Source organism: Schistocerca americana, chromosome 4 (genome assembly GCF_021461395.2).
Source record: "Schistocerca americana isolate TAMUIC-IGC-003095 chromosome 4, iqSchAmer2.1, whole genome shotgun sequence".
Classification (NCBI taxonomy): Eukaryota; Metazoa; Arthropoda; class Insecta; order Orthoptera; family Acrididae; genus Schistocerca; species Schistocerca americana.
In genome coordinates, this window is record NC_060122.1 from 633,579,712 (window position 1) to 633,597,276 (window position 17,565).

The 17,565-nt window shown below is 36.8% G+C and overlaps 1 protein-coding gene across 1 annotated transcript in view; it reads right to left on the reverse strand.

Annotated features, from left to right (window-relative positions):
- The window catches only part of LOC124614070, a 256,459-nt gene that overhangs the window by 202,495 nt on the left and 36,399 nt on the right, over positions 1-17,565 (reverse strand). The window contains exon 2 of the mRNA XM_047142906.1: positions 5,238-5,384. Within this exon, the coding sequence (XP_046998862.1) occupies positions 5,238-5,384 (147 nt within the window). The remainder of the gene's footprint in view (positions 1-5,237; positions 5,385-17,565) is intronic.

Genomic DNA, 17,565 nt, shown 5'->3' on the forward strand with positions numbered 1-17,565 from the left:
GAATGACGTGGCAGCTGGTCGGTACCATTGGGCCTTCATGGCCTGTTTGGGCAGAGTTTTTTTTAGTTTTAGTTTTTTAGTGAAACCTTCATAACGGCATCTCCCTCTCACTGCACTGTCTATATATGTCCCTCTCCCAGTGTCGCATGTTTTTTCTCCAACTGGCACTGTCTCCTGTCTGTCTGTTCCACTGTCAAAAGTCTTCATCCATTTCTCTCATTCATCCACACCACTGTCTCCTTCTCCATGACTGTGCCCCACTGCCAATGTCTCTGACCCATTCTTCTTCTCTCCCATTGCCTCTGCCTCTTTCTTTCTCACTAACAGTCTGCTGTCCTTCTCTTCAACAACCATTGTCTCCTCTCCACATATGCCCTCAGGGATGGAATGGTGTGGGGGTTTCAATTCCTAGAGCAGTCAACTTTAACATGTGAGTATATGGGATGGGGAAACATGATCAAATTTTTTTGTTTTAAATTTTGTTGGTCTAGATGGGTCCACACACTCCCCAAACCTAAGTATGAGCTTAACTCATCTTTTTCATTTCCATTGTCTCCTCTCTCTTTGGCTCCCACTGCAATTTTCTTCATATAGCTCTCTTTCTCTTTCATGTCCACTTTCTCTCTCTGGCCATCACTGTCTCCTCTCTCTTCCTGTCTGTCTGGCAATGTCTCCTCTCTCTTCCACTGCCACTGTCTCTCTGCTACTCTCTTTCAGCACAAAATAGTGTGAATATGTTCACATGACAAAATTTTTGGTGAGAAACATAGAATCGAGATTGTGATAGCTGGTTACCCTTTTTCTGTCAGTCTTTTAAAGAGGAGCATATTCACCTTTTTGTTCTCCAGTAGTAGCTTTTTTCAACTGCTCCCCTTTTTCTTCCTGCCACAGAAGGATGTCTTACATAAAAAGAATTTCATAAGTCAGTAGAGTTTTGACAGCTTCTTTATATACTTCTACACATTTACATACTTTGATATGTACAAACAAGAAATAAGTAAGCATAACATAACTCTGTCTGAGCAGGTCTGGGAAGGGCCAACATATCGACTGACTGCCACGTCATTCTCAGCCGATACGGATCACTAGATGTGGATATGGAGAGGCATGTGGTCAGCACACCATTCACTAGGACATTGTCAGTTTTTGTGATCAGAGCCACTACTTCTCAGCCAAATAACTCCTCAATTGGTCTTACAAAGGCTTAGTGCTCCCCCCTTGCCAACGGCACTCAGCAGACGTAGACTGTCACCCATCCAAGTGCTAGCCAAGCCCAACAGCGCTTACCTTCAGTGATCTGACAGGAACTGGTGTCACAACTGCAGCAAGGCTGTTGGCAAGTATAATATAAATAATATAAGGTTAACACAACATCATCTCCCATCAAATTCAAGTTCCCTTCATAATACTTTACATAAAAGTGTACAATATTTTAGGCTACACCTACAGTATAGCAAAAAATGTGGTGTTTTATTTTCATGTACAAAGAATGTAATATGACAAAATAAATTTTTGTAAGGTGCTTACAATGCCAGGACCACCATTCATTGTCGAAAAAAGGCAATTCAGAATCCTTGCAATGGCCTCAGAATTACCCCAGAACTCTTGGCAAGTGTTACATTGGTTAAAACCATATTTATTCCTCAGACCACATATTTCATGCATATTATATGTGCATAAATATGGTAACTTTGAATTTCTGGATCTCGGTAATGGCTAATGATATCAAAAAAATTTCTAAGTTCCCTAGAATATCATCATAAGAATAGGTGGTGAAAATTTCTACAATTTGTCATGAACAGAAATAATACAAGTGGCCATCCCCACATTTAGTACTTTTGGTACCTGAACATCATGGTTTTTGGGGCTTTCTCAGGAACTGCCCATGAACAAATGGTGCTTTTATAAGCTGCCTAAGATCTGTCCTAGACCACACCTAGTGCAGAAGAATATAAACGTGACAAAGTCATACAAATGTTTGTTTCACATATAAGCAGAAAAGCTATATCCATGTGCAAAAATTGCTCCTGGATATCTGATGATGGATAAATTCTGAAATGCATCGTGTGAGCAACAATGTCATTTTTTTCCTGATGGTTGACTTTTACCTTTGTGATCCAGTCAGTGTGTATGCAGAACTACTGATTATTATAATGCAGAGAACCACCAACATCCTCAATTTGCTTGGTCTAATGTTTAAATTTTGACCCTGTGCTGTAGGAGAGCTACATTATGCCCTTTCTTCTGATGTGTATACAAATGGACACTAGGCCAAGGGTTAAAACATTTGACCTTTTATCTCTGTAATTAACTGAACCCACATATGACTCCCTGAAAAATCACATTTTTTTGCGGGGCTTTTTGTAACATGGTGGTCCATGCACTGTCATGCATGTGCAGATAAGGCTCGTCTGAGTAGACATTATCTGAATGAGTGTCATTATTTCAGGATCATCGAGGAAACTAAATGTTACTGTTGGAGAGAAATTTATGTTCCAGAGCACTGACAACAGGTGGTTGCTAAAGTTTTGTAAGTATTTCCTATCATACAGATGGAAAAAAACACTTCAAAACAGATTATCCCCTGAGACTACCTTTAGAATGCAGTGAATGGCATATACTATTTGTAGTACATATATGCTTTTCAAGAAAGGAGAGTCAATAAAACAGTTTTATAAGCAGCCAATTAACATTATACTGGATTTTGAAAAAACAGATTGGAGACCACAGTCCTTGGCAAGTATACACAAGTTGTGCTTCCAAGGCTAAATAAATTCCAATACTAGAACTTTATTGGCCTGCTGTGCATCATACCTCCAATCTACCATCCATCTGACAGAAATCTGCATTATGAACACCCAACCATGATGCTAGGCAAGGCTTGCCAGGGTACAGAGGCATTACAAATATCACCTTGGAGAAAGTGATACAGATCAAGGGCATAGAAAGCTTAAGAATTTTATTGTAATACTGTACAAGTTGACTGTGTATCTCCCTTTAGTTTGAGTTGTGTATGATCTCACTGGGAATTTACACAACCTTTGTAACTCATAAGTTATAATTATGTTGCAGAAAAATAAATCAAAAGCTTTACAGAAACCATGTGCTGGCTCATTATTCAGATAAGGGTGTTGGCAAATATGTTGAGTTATACAGGTTAATTCTTACAAAAAAGGAAAAGCAGCAACCAACTCCTTATATTCCACAGAAGAATTTCTATTATTGTAAAGCATAAAAGGTGGCAATTAGGAGTTGTTAACTCGCATCTGTGTATTTAAAAAAATATATACTCGGTCTTCAACTTTGCTTCTGCCATTTTTTCTCGAAGTTCAAAACTTCATTGTGAAAAACCTACAAAAAATTTACTATTAAAAGTATTGGTCATCGCTGACCCCTGCTTTCTCCTAGCTTTAGGGCAGCATATGAATCCCGCAGTGTATAAACTGGGCATCTTTAGAGAGGAGCCATGAATCGATTTTGCACTTGTTCACATGACTGCAAGTGCTAGTCATCTAGGCCATATGCCATACATCGAGAAAGGTGGTAGTGAAAGGGAGGAATATCTAGAGAATACAGAAGGTGGGGTAGAAATTCCCATTTCAACATTTCCAAGTATGGTTTGATGGGATTTTTGACTTGGGGTCGTGCACTGTCTTGCTGTATTGTCTATCACTGTATTGTGGCTGTTTGTCTTTCAGTGATTAGCTGAAACACATCAATTACTTTCTATAACAATCTCCTGTGATTGTGCCTGTCAGTTGCCGTAGCATCAAAAGCTTTCTCTCTTTCACAACTATGATGGTCTTCAATGTCAAAATCACTGTTCTTGAAGCATGGAAACCATTTTCAGCAAAGTTCTGTCACTAACAGGCATCTCATCATAGGTCTTACTTAGCTTTTAATGAGCCTCAGCTGCAGATTTCTTCATATCAAAGCAGAAAATTATAACCTCCCGCAGATCATGAGAATAGGGCTCATAAGTTGACATATTCAGCCGAGAATAACTTTAAAATGCAATAAAAAAACTGACTAATATTTTGATGGCATTATGTTCTCAAATGCCTAAGCTTACTTGCGCCAGTACTTTCCATGAATGCTGTCTACAGCAAAATGGCAGGAGCAGAGTTGTAGACCTAATAATATTATTAACAATAACAATAATTTGCAATGGCTAATTTCATACCATTATGAATTACCATGCAACTTATTCATGGAACACGAAACTAACTAACCAGCCAACCATTGTTAGTACTACCATTTATTAAAAACAAATAGTGCCAGTAATGATACTGCACCAACATATTCATATCCAGATGGGTATTCATGTTTAAAACTTCATTTAACTTATGCTGTACATATGATGTTCACTTCTTTTGCTGTGGCAAAAGCCAACATCAACTGCACACCACAAGGTACATCTAATTTTAAACGTGCACTGACATCTGGGAAAGCATTTGTGAACTTGAAACCAATACTGATGCTACACATTTTAAATAAATAATACTATTAATTTAACTTTTTTGTAATAATTCACTTTTGTTTTTACATAACCCTAGTCCCACCATGACAATTTCCAACAAAACATCATAGTGACATATATACTTTCATAAAAATGAATTTAAAATATTACATAGGAGTGACAACAATGGAAAGTGGGAAACCTTCAGAAATACAATAAAACGAAAGGAAAATACACACACTTCAGAGAAGAAAACTGATAACCATAGTGTTATATAAAAACAATATGAAAAAAGGAGGCTTTTTAACACAATGATTCTTGCAAGATGCCTAGATCTAAATAAAAGATATAGCCTACTGATACTACAAGAGAACTCCTCCAAATGAACCTCATCACTTCAGTGAAAATCACTGACAAGCATGTGCAAGAGGTATATTTGCAGCAGTTCATTAATACAGCAGCAGCAAAATTTTCACAAATTAGGCTCAAGATTATTCATTACAGTAACCTTAATAGAACTTCTTCACTAATAGTTGATATTTTTATGCAGCTAGCTGTAAAGAATAAGAGGTGTATTACTATTGCTGGTCACAATAATAATAACCTGATAGATCAGTAGTACCATTCAGTAACACACAAGAGAATTTTATTTTAAGAGATTATACACATATGTTCTTGTAATTAATAACAATAAAAATGGCAAACTGAAATTGCAGCACATTAACTCCAACACTTCCAAATGTTACAATCATATTTTGAAGTTGAGTTTTTTCTTTACCTGAGTTTCTGCACTGATAATTCGAGCTATCTTGAAAATTGCATCAAATTTCCTATTAATTGTAGGCAGTGCAAAAGCTGATATATTCTTGATGTATGGATCATTGACATCAGCTTTTGTGAGACCTCCTGGAAGAGGTGTAGTAGGCTGCAAAATAAAATAAATTTCAATAAAAATGTCAGACCCAGAACAGCTTATGTATACAATGTTTTGCTGAACAGTAATGCTTCTGATTTTATAATGTGGAAACTCTTAAAGCTTTTTAAGTAAAACAAACTTTATTAACACTCTACATCCTTATTCTCTGTGTCTACATATTTGTTTCTCGACGTAGTCACCCTGGTGATGAACATATTTCTCCAAATGAGAGACCAGTTTGATACTGTCACTGTAGAATGTTTGATTTTATTGATGGAACCACAACCTCACCTCTGCTTGCACCACTTGCTTACTATATGGACAATGTCCACAAAATGTTGTGTGAACAGAGTGAGTTGTAAAGAAGAAACAAATTCAATTTTCACGCCTGGTGTGGCAACTTTACTGCATGAACAGCAAGCCTTATTTTATTTATTTTTATTTTATTTATTTTTGAGTTCCATGGATCCTTAATGCAAGTGTTTTGCTAGATGGTAGAATGTGTCATATTATTGCAGTAATTACTATTCAGAAATGGTAATGAGTCTTACAACCTAAATTAAATGTTAATAGATACATCAAAAGTGAGGTGTAAGGGTTAAGGTGACAGTAGTAATAATAGTGGTATGAACAGTTTGTAAGTGAGGTGTAAGGATTAAGGTGACAGTAGTAATAATAGTGGTATGAACAGTTTGTAAGGGTTACATTCTAATTTTAAAAAATTAAGTCTTCTTTCAATAAAGTTTTCTTTCAAATAACATACTGTCAAAGTCACAGTTCAGATTTCTAAAGGGTATTATATTGAGAAGGCTACCTACACTTACTGTGAAAATGTACTTAATTCATTAAACAAAAAATTGCAGGCAACTGTTATATTTTGTGATCTGTCAAAGGCATTTGACTGTGTAAATCACAATATCCTTTTAAGTAGATTAGAATATTATGGTGTAACAGGAAATGCTCCAAAATGATCCAAATCTTATATCTCAAGCAGGAAACAAAGGGTGTTATTAGGAAAGAGACATGTATTAAGCTATCAGGCATCACCCAACTGGGGTCCCACAAGATTCCATCTAAGTTCCCTTACTTTTTCTTGTGTATATCAATGATTTTTCATCAGTAACATTACCAGATGCCAAGTTTGTTTCGTTTGCTGATGATATGAACATTGAAATAAATAACAAATTAAGTGTAGTCCTATAAAGATCGGCTAATAAAATATTTGTGGACATTAATCACTGGTTCCTAGCGAATTCTTTGTCACTAAACTTTGAAAAAACACACTACATGCAGTTCAGAACTTGTAAGGGATATCCCACAAGCATATGCCTAACATACGATGACAAGCAAATAGAAGAAGTGGACAGTGTAAAATTCTTGGGATTACAGCTTGATGGCGCACAGTCTAAGGTGTCTTGTCACAGTCCACGCGACTCCCCTCATTGGAGGTTTGAGTCCTTCCTTGGGCATGGGAGTGTGTGTTGTCCATAGTGTAAATTAGTTTAAGTTAGATTAAGTAGTATGTAAGCTTAAGGACCGATGACCTATGCATTTGGTCCCATAAGATCTTACCACAAATTTGCAATTTTTTCACAGCTTGATTTTAAATTCAACTGGGAGGAGCACACCACAGAACTGCTGAAGTGTCTTAACAAATCTCTACTTGCAATGCAAATTGTGTCAGACATGGGGGATATAAAAATGGAAAAGCTGGCATACTATGCTTACTTTCATTCCATAATGTTATATGGGATTATTTTTTGGGATAATTCATAAGCCAAGCTAAAGTTTTCCGGGCACAAAAATGTGCAATGAGAGTTATATGTGGTGTGAACTCAAGAACATCCTGCAGAAACCTGTTTAGGGAACTAGGGATACTAACTACTGCATCCCAATATATTTATTCCTTAATGACATTTATCATTAAAAGTGTATCACTTTCTCAAACCAACAGCTCAATTCATGGGTTCAGTACTTGAAATAACAATAATCTTCACAAGGATTTAAAGTCACTTACTCTTGTCCAAAAAGGTTTGCATTATTCAGGAATACATATTTTCAATAACATGCCAGCATCCATAGAAACCTTAACAATCAATGAAATTCAGTTTAAGAGAAGGCTAAAGAATTTATTGGTGGTGGCAAACTCCTTCTACTCCATTGATGAATTTCTCAGTAGAACCAACTGATTTGTGTGTGTGTATGTTCCTAACCTAACATATAACTTCTGCACCATTTCAGTGCAGTAATGTGTTCATTGTAAATAAGTATTGTAGTAGTTCTATTGTATGTTTACTACCTTATAAATCAAAAAACTTTTTTAATTTTAAATTAAGTGTACTAATGCGATCTTAGTAAACGAGTGTTCGTAAACTGATTTTTTCATACAGTGTGCATTAAAATAACTGACAATCATTCCACTTGGGACCTGTGGAATGTACATTAGCTTATTTGTTTCAGTTGTAAATATTTGTCATGTATTATTATTTTTCTGACATGTTCTACATCCTGGAGGAACTCCTCACTACGGATCAATTGGAATGAAAGTAAATCAAATCTAATAAGTGATATACCTGTGCTATACAGTAAGTTCACTTAGTAATGCCTACAAGAAAATATAGTTCACAGAGTACTACACATTGTCAAAAAGATTTGTGTAGGGAATAGGAAGAGCTATCAGAAAGATAAAGTTTGGCTATTCTTTTGAATTTAGTCAGATCCTCAATGAATGATTTAACATGAACTGGAAGTTTAATGTAAAACTTATTGCTCTTCTTAAGTTCTCTCATTCTCAAATACTGGAAGAATACAGTCTGGGTATTTTTGCACAGTAAGATACATATACACAGTGTCCAACTGTTATTAAAACCTTTAATACAACACCATACATCTTAATGAGTAGATTATGATAGCATTACAGATTTTTAAATTTTGTCATTTGTTACACAAAATACTGAAAATAAAATTTTGGTTGGCCCTGAAGAAGATGTTAGATAGGCAGCTTGCAAGTGTTTGTGGGAACCATGAATCAAGATAACTATTTATTAACATAAATTATATTAGTTACGGATATTCTGAAACCATTCAATTGTATTATTCCTCCATGATATTTAAATTTATGAACCCTTTCCATTTTACCCAGGCCTGAGCCTGTATGTGCTTTGATTGATTTGGGTAGTAGCAGTTCATTGTTAGATTACCAAAGGAACTTTGAATTTAAAGCGATCTGTAGAATGCCTCCCTTCCATGCCTCATCCCAGAGATATTGGCTGTTAATGAACAAATATTGTGTCTGGTAGGTAACATGCATGGGAAGTTGAGTATTCTTGGTTTTCCGTGGCTGATTTACTGGGTGGTAATGATTTTTTGGTTAACCTTTTTTTGGGTTGCAATTTCAAACACTGCACAGGGCTTTGATTAGATTATCCTGGTAAGCTTTTTACTTCAAATTTTGTCCTTGTCTCTGGATAACATTGTTTTCTTGCCAAGAGTGTGCCTGAGTCAATGTGTTGCAAGTCCAAGGTTCCAATTTTTATGTCAGTCATCTCGCTGAATCAAGGCTGAGAAGCTATGCAACTCCTTGCCCATTTTCCTGATGTTCTGACAAATAGATGGGCATCACCAACAGAAGTAAGTACAAGATTTGTTTGACTGATGATGTTCCTGTGACGTAAACCATGTATAGACTGACACCCCCCCCCCTTCCCCCTCACTCCAAGATGAGGATCTCGAGGGGGATTGAATAAATGGCATGACCCAAGATGGAGTAATTAGGGCGCCTACAACCCCTATGCCTTTCTGGTTTTTCTCATCCCTAAGAAGCAAGGGGAAGACTATCAGTGACCTGTTGTTGACTATTAGGCACTGAATGAGAAGATTATTTTGGAGTCCATTCCATTCCTGGATCTCAACAATACTTTTACATGGTTTCTGGAGCATTTTCCTTCAGTGTGTTGGATTTGAATTAAGCATGCTATCAGATTCCCTCAACTGCAGATTCCAAACAGGTCACTGCCTTCTGCACTGACTGGAACCGATATGAATTTAATTTGGTTTCCTTCAGCCTCTCAGCTGGAGCTGCTGTGTTATCTCAGCTACTATGATCTTCAATTCAAATCCAATAATAACTCTCTGGATGATGTCATTATTTATAACACTACCTTTGCTGAACATGTTGGGCAAGTATCGTTTCAGTTTAGGGAGGCTGGGCGCACTCTTAAGCCCTCTAAGTTTAACGTAGGTTGTCGGCAGATCTCATTCTTGGGCAGCCAAGGGCATGAGAATTAATCAAGAACATATGCACAATTTGCATAAATTCCCTCCATCTAAGAACAAGAAGGGGTAGCCAGGTTTACTGACATGGCCAATTTTTTTACAAATTTGTGCCTAATTTGGCACAACTGGCAGCCTCCCTTAATAGCGTGTGTAGGAAGGGAGAGGTTTTTGAGTGGAGCAGAAGTCAACAAGCCGCATTTGAAGCCATCAAAGAAGCTCCTAGTAATCCACCAGTTTTGGCAACACCTAATTTTGAGTTGCTGTTTATTGTACAGACTGTTGCCTCAAATTCCAGTATTGTTGCCATTTGTTTATAGGAAACTGAGGGCCAATGCCACCTGATAGCATATACCTTGAAGAGATTATCTCCTGTTGGAGCTTATAGGGTCGTTTTAAGGGTGGGAAACTTTTGTGGTTCTCTTTGCCTAAGAGAAATTAAAATTTTACCTTGAGCTTAGGGAATTCCAACTCGAGAATGATAACCAAGTCTTAAGCTGTGTATTGGGCTGTCCTAGGAAGATGGAGAGGATTGCTCATCAGGCAGCCCACATCATGGCTTTCCAAATTACTGTCAAACACATCAGAGGCACAGAAAATCAAATTGCTGACATCCACGTATGTTTGAGGGACAGTCATGTTGGAAGTGGTTGTGAAGCTCAACCTATAGCGTGTGTGTGTCCTAAGTGATGAACTGGAGCTCTTTTTGGGTCTGAAGCAGAAACAGGATCAAGATCCTTCTATTCATTCTACTGAGTGTGGGTTACCCAGGGAGGCAGGAGGGTAGCTAGTTATGAATTATGTTTTAAATAAAGGTCTGATTTGCTGTAAGGAAAGGAAGGGCAAGAATTTTAAGACCTGCATACCCAAGGAGTTGGTACCAGCCATCTTCCATTATCTCCACAATTCTGTTCTGGGTGGTCATTTAGGAGTGTACGATGTTGTTGTTGTTGTTGTTGTTGTGGTCTTCAGTCCTGAGACTGGTTTGATGCAGCTCCCCATGCTACTCTATCCTGTGCTAGCTTCTTCATCTCCCAGTACCTACTGCAACCTACATCCTTCTGAATCTGCTTGGTGTATTCATCTCTTGGTCTCCCTCTACGATTTTTACCCTCCACGCTGCCCTCCAATAATAAATTTGTGATCCCCTGATGCCTCAGAACATGTCCTACGAACCAGTCCCTTCTTCTTGTCAAGTTGTGCCACAAACTCCTCTTCTCCCCAGTTCTATTCAATACCTCCTCATTAGTTATGTGATCTACCCATCTAATCTTCAGCATTCTTCTGTAGCACTACATTTCAAAAGCTTCTATTCTCTTCTTGTCCAGACTACTTATCATCCATGTTTCACTTCCATACATGGCTACACTCCATACAAATACTTTCAGAAACGACTTCCTGACACTTAAATCTATACTCGATGTCAACAAATTTCTCTTCTTCAGAAATGATTTCCTTGCCATTGCCAGTCAACATTTTATATCCTCTCTACTTTGGCCATCATCAGTTATTTTGCTCCCCAAATAGCAAATAATGGGTTCACTAAGCTGTTTGTAGTAGCTTACCTGCACTGCTATTTTTTAAATCATTATTAAACCTACTCCTGCATGACCCCTATCTGATTTTGTATTTATAACCCTGTATTCACTTGACCAAAAGTCTTGTTCCTCCTGCCACTGAACTTCACTAATTCCCACTATATCTAACGTTAACCTATCCATTTCCCTTTTTAAATTTTCTAACCTACGTGCCCGATTAAGGGATCTGACATTCCATGCTCCGATTCGTAGAACGCCAGTTTTCTTTCACCTGATAACGTCATCCTGAGTAGTCCTCGCCCCGAGATCCGAATGGGGGACTATTTTACCTCTGGAATATTTTACCCAAGAGGACGCCATCATCATTTAACCATACAGTAAAGCTGCACGCCCTTGGGAAAAATGACGGCTGTAGTTTCCCCTTGCTTTCAGCCATTCGCAGTACCAGCACAGCAAGGCCGATTTGGTTAGTGTTACAAGGCCAGATCAGTCAATCATCCAGACTGTCGCCCCTGCAACTACTGAAAAGGCTGCTGCCCCTCTTCAGGAACCACACGTTTGTCTGGCCTCTCATCAGATACCTCTCCGTTGTGGTTGCACCTGCGGTACAGCTATCTGTATCGCTGAGGCACGATAGTGTTGCTAAAACTAGACAACATGTGGCATAGCCCTCCTTGTACTTCACTGCCATTATTACATTGAAAATCTTTGATCATTGTGGGTAGTTGTTGTTTTTCCTCTTTTGGTACAGTCACTTAGTGTGTTCCAAGCAGACTGGATTGCCATGCAGAGATCATATTTGACAGCCTTGTTTTCTCACCAGATATTTGCTGGGGAGTCTTGGGTGTTGCCTCTGCACTGGATAAGCAATGACTGCAAGGCAGATTTACAACTGAATATTTCGTTAACTAGGTTTAATGCAAATTTAAATATTGTTTTGACCCAAACATTTCAAGATTTAAATTTCCTTGGGTTGCTGTCTTGAATTGGCTGTAGCCCCCCTTGTGTTTGTAAACTGTATTTCGTACATTCAATTGGAACTGTGTCACCAGACTTTGGGGTCCATTGGTGTGTTGGGCTTGGTTGTGCTAATTTGGTTTTGTGTGCATCCAGTTGGCATCTTGGTAATTTAATATTTACTAATGTATGCTCTGTACTCCAGGTGTCTATGTTAAACTTGATTGCTTGTGGGGCTTGTACTGCTATGCACAGATGTGAGCATATGAGCCTGGTTGGGGCTTGTGAGCCTTGTTTTGCGTGCCCATAGTCTCACAGTACTACTGTTTGTCCTCCCGCCAGCTGTCAGGTAGTAGGACTAGTGAGACATAAACTGTGTCTGCCATTGTGTGCAACAGTGTAATTGTAGCCCGCTTCATGCTCAGAATTCATATGCAAGATAAGTCGTTTTTGTTTTGTACTGCCCATCAGTGTCTTTTTTACAATTTTGGAGTGTTTGCTTTAAGAGCTTGTGCTCTCCAAGCGGTCACCAAATTCTGTGATAAAGTAAATGGTTTTAATTTTGTATATTATCATACCTTTGGGTTGAGTATTAATACTGGTCTATTTTTACTGGTGTTGTATTTGTATATTTCTAAAATGAGGAAAAAAGTTCATATTTCAATGCTTTCCTAAAAATGTTGCTGGGAATGAAGAATTTCACCTGCGGTATTCACTAAGAGTATGGGCATCTCTTGTCCCTGGTAGTGGTGATTATCACATGTTGTTCAAACTTATTCCAATAAGAAGGGTTTGTGGTCCTTCATTTTCGTGGATCAAATTCTTGCACTTTATTGGCATAATCTTGTTCCTTCTCCAGGCTAATTATTATTAGCAGGATCACACTCCTTTGCACTTATTATCTGTTGTTAATACATTTTGAGAATTATCACTCTCTGTTTGACTGTTTGTTAACTGCTAAAATTGTCATTTGGAAGTAGTAACTCACAACCAAAATGTAAAAAACACCAGACTGTCTCTTCCAGCTTACATGATTAAACACAGGCAAAATATTGAGGATCTAAGTGTGCTACATAAGTCAACTAAACTGCAAATATTTAGAATAAGTACAATCAAGCTAAAAACAATTTCAAGAACAGCTCTCAAATTTAAGAAAACAGATCCTAGATAAGAAAATAGCTCAGTCAACAAATATAGGGAAGACTTCATGGAATATAATAAATAGATATCACAACAATTGCCTCCATGAAAACCAAGAACTCCTGTGGAGTAGACAATATTTCTAGCAAATTGTTAAAGCAGTGTTGTACTTCTGTAAGCAATATACTGTGTCATATTTTCAATGCCTCTTTGCAGCAAGGAATTGTTCCTGATAGACTAAAGTATGCTATCGTGAAGCCTCTCTTTAAGAAAGGGGAGAAAACTGATGTTAAAAATTTCAGACCAATATCTCTCCTGACTGTGTTTTCAAAGGTACTAGAAAAGCTCATGTATTCTAGAATTTTAGAACACCTACATAAATTCAATATTCTCAGCAAACATCAGTTTGGTTTCCGGAAAGGTCTGTCAACTGAACAAGCAATATATGCTTTTATAGATAAGGTTTTGGAATCTCTAAATGAGAAAATGGTGACAACAGGGTTATTTTGTGATTTATGTAAAGCCTTTGACACTGTGAACCACCAAATACTGTTACTGAAGGCAGACCATCTAGGAATAAGTGGTGTAGCAAATAACTGGCTTCAGTCATACCTGACAGAGAGGAAACAGAAAGTAGTCTTAGATAAGTCAGACAATTTGTGTGGTGGAATGATTTCATCGGAATGGAGAGACATAAATTGTGGAGTTCCACAGGGCTCTATTCTTGGTCCTTTACTGTTCCTGTTATTTATAAATGATTTACCTTATTCTTCAATGATTCAGTGCAATTTTACCATCTTTGCAGATGATACTAACATAATGGTTAATGGTCTTAAATGTGAAAATGTTCAAGAGTCTGTTAATACTATTCTTATAGATTTAATGAAATGGTTTACTGCAAATGGTCTTTCACTTAACCTGAGTAAGACTAATTATATTCAGTTCACCCCAACTGCCAAAGCTGAGGAAGAAATGACTGTTAAATATGCCACACAGGTCATAGAAAGAGTGGAAGTAACGAAGTTTCTAGGCGTGAAGATTGACTGTAGAGTAAACTGGTCCCATCACGTTTTAGATCTTTACAAGAGACTCAGCTCTTCAGTTTTTGCAATGCGAATCATCTCTGTCAGTGCAAACTTAAGCATTAAAAAAGCTGCATACTATGGTTACTTCCATTCTTTGATGGCATATGGAATTATTTTCTGGGGAAATCAACCTCTTGCAAAGAAAATATTCATTGCTCAGAAGCGTGTCGTAAGAGTGATGTCTGGTGTAGATCCTAGATGCAGCTGCAGAAGCCTATTCCGGAATCTGGGAATTCTTACAACTACTTCTCAATATATATACTCACTTATGTGTTTCATAAGTAAAAACACTGATTTATACAAATGTAACAGTGAATACCATCAGTATAACACAAGGAGGAAACATGATTTCCACACTGAAGGTAAAAATTTGAAGATTGTGCAGAAGGGTGTACAGTCCTCTGGTATAAAGATATTTAATGCTCTTCCTCCAGAAATCAAATGTGAAATTGCCAACAAATCCACATTTAAAGAGCTTCTGAGGCAATTTCTTTTAGCTACGTCATTTTACAGTTTGGAAGAGTTTATGAAACACAGTGAGAAGCGGCCTTAAAATAAGATGTATTATCATATAAATTGAACATTAAGCTGAACATTCTTGTCACATATGTAACTCTTTTAGTGTTAACTGCTTATATTTAACAGTCTGGGTTATATGACCTTTTCAGGTTTAATTTACTTTGTTTTATACCTGTAATCTGTAGGTCTAAGGATTCTCATTCCATTATATTGTGTTATGGATCATTGTAGTGGTTAAGTAACTTTATATTCTTTACCTGTAAACATAGTGTACAAGTACTTGTCATTGACAATGTAAAAATTGACACACACTACATCCATGTGAAATTGTCACAGTTGGATCCATGGTGCAAGAAATAAATAAATAAATAAATAAATAAAGCAACCCCTAAGTTAGATGCTCAAATTGACATAATCCAACATGAAGGAAACCATATTAATGATCTTGATAAAATCTGCTATATATTTAATGAATATTTTATATCTTCAGCTGTGAATCGAGTTAATAACACAGGTCTGACTCGGATTGTAAAGCCTTACCCTAGGCTGGAAACTGCTTTCTAATTTAAGGAAGTAAGTGTGGAGGAAATAGGAAAAACAATAAATAACTTAAAGAATAAGATCTCATCTGGCTGGAATGGACTGGGTAGTATTATAATTAAAAAATGCAATAAGGAATTAGTTGAAATAATTATCCATATGATCAACCATTGTATCAGGGAGCACACATCTCCAAATATATTGAAGAAAAGTACAGTTAAACCTGTGCATGAAAAAGGATCGAAATAAGAGCTATCAAACTTCAGGCCCATATCACTAATACCAATTTTCAGTAAAATATTGCAATTTGTTTTGTTGACCCAACATATTGATTATTTCACAAAGAATAATTTACTAGCAGAAGCACAGCATGGCTTCAGAAAGCATCACAGTACCATTATGACAATTACCGAATTTCACCACAAGGTGTATGATGCCCTGGATGAGGGAATGCAGACAGCAGGGATATTTCTAGACCTTACTAAAGCATTTCACTCAGTGAACCATGAACTACTACTAAGCAAACTGGAAACTTACAATATAAATGCCACATCCATACAACTACTGATCACTGTTCTAACCAATTGTAAGCAGTGTACAAACCTATGTTATGAAATTAATGATCAGATAAAACATTTCCAATCCAACTATGAAACAGTAAAACAGATTGTACCTCAGGGCTCCATATTGGGCCCTTCCCTTTTCCTGGTCTACATTAATGATTTAGAGACACCTCTGTACTCCCAACTAGTAAGTTATGCAGATGATACCTTACTTTTGTTCTTTGGCAAACAAACTACTGACTTGACATTGGCTGCAACTGATGGCTTAAGCCAGATAACTACTTACTTCCATGATCAAGGTCTAAAAGTCAATATTAGCAAATCCCAGCTATTACCATTTAAACTTGGTAATTCATATCAAACCTGTATTGATAATATAAGTGGCATCAAAAAAGTAGACACTGACAAATGTAATTTTTTTTAGATATACCTAGACGAAAATCTTTGATGGGTAGACCATATCAATTTTGTATGCAATAAAATCAGCAGGTCACTGCACTTAATTAGCAAACTATCAAAATTAGTCTGTGAACAAACATTAAAAACTGCTTATTATGGGACAATATTTGTACATATTAATTATGGAATAGAGGTATGGGGGTGTGCTGCTGATAGACACATGAGCAGAATCCTAACACTGCAGAAAAGAGCAATCAGGATCATTCATTGACTAGGATATAGAGATTCATGTAGGGAAACCCTTGTACAACATAAGTATCTAACAGTATATTCCTTGTATCTGTACAAATTAATAAGATTGTTTGTGGACCACAAAAATAATGAAACTAAGTGCTCTGATGTGCATACCCATAACACAAGACAAAAAGATTACTTCTTCAGAAACACAACTAAACTAAAGACAACAGATCATAGTCCTTGGATAAATGGCCAGATATCGTTTAACAAACTGCCAAGTGCTATAAGATGCCACAGAGGTAAAGTATTCAGAAGGGAATTAAAATCATTCTTAACTCTCAAATGTCTGTACTCACTGAATGCATACTGATATTAAAATGTACCTATTCTTAAATGTAGGCCTAACTCTTCTATCTATACAATGTACAATTCTGAGGTGATTGTAATATATATCATTTTTGTGACAACATGCTATAAATTCAAATACCAATACTATGTAACAACTGTATTTTGCTTTATGAAGTACTGTGCATCACCCGTGAGTGGCTTCTTGTACATGTGAATTGCAAATTCCTACTGTTTGTACAAAAATTGTATAAAATGCTATGACGTTTGCAAAAGTCACCCATTGGTGACTACATGCAAAAAAAGATAATAAATAAATAAGTGTTTCTAACTGATCTGTTGCCCTCTGAGGTAATGTTGTTAAGGTCAGTCAAGCAAATTTTTATGTTCCTTTAAATTAAATTATTGTCTTTTTCTATCAGAAAGCTTTATAATGTTGAATTAGTGTTTTAAAATCACAAGTTCATTTGAATTAAAAAACCTTTATATTTTCAAGCAAAGTTTATTGCTTGTTTTCATTCTGAAAGCTTTTATGAATAAATCATTTATGTGCCATTAATGGCGACTGATGATCTAAAATCCTGATGTCCAGTCC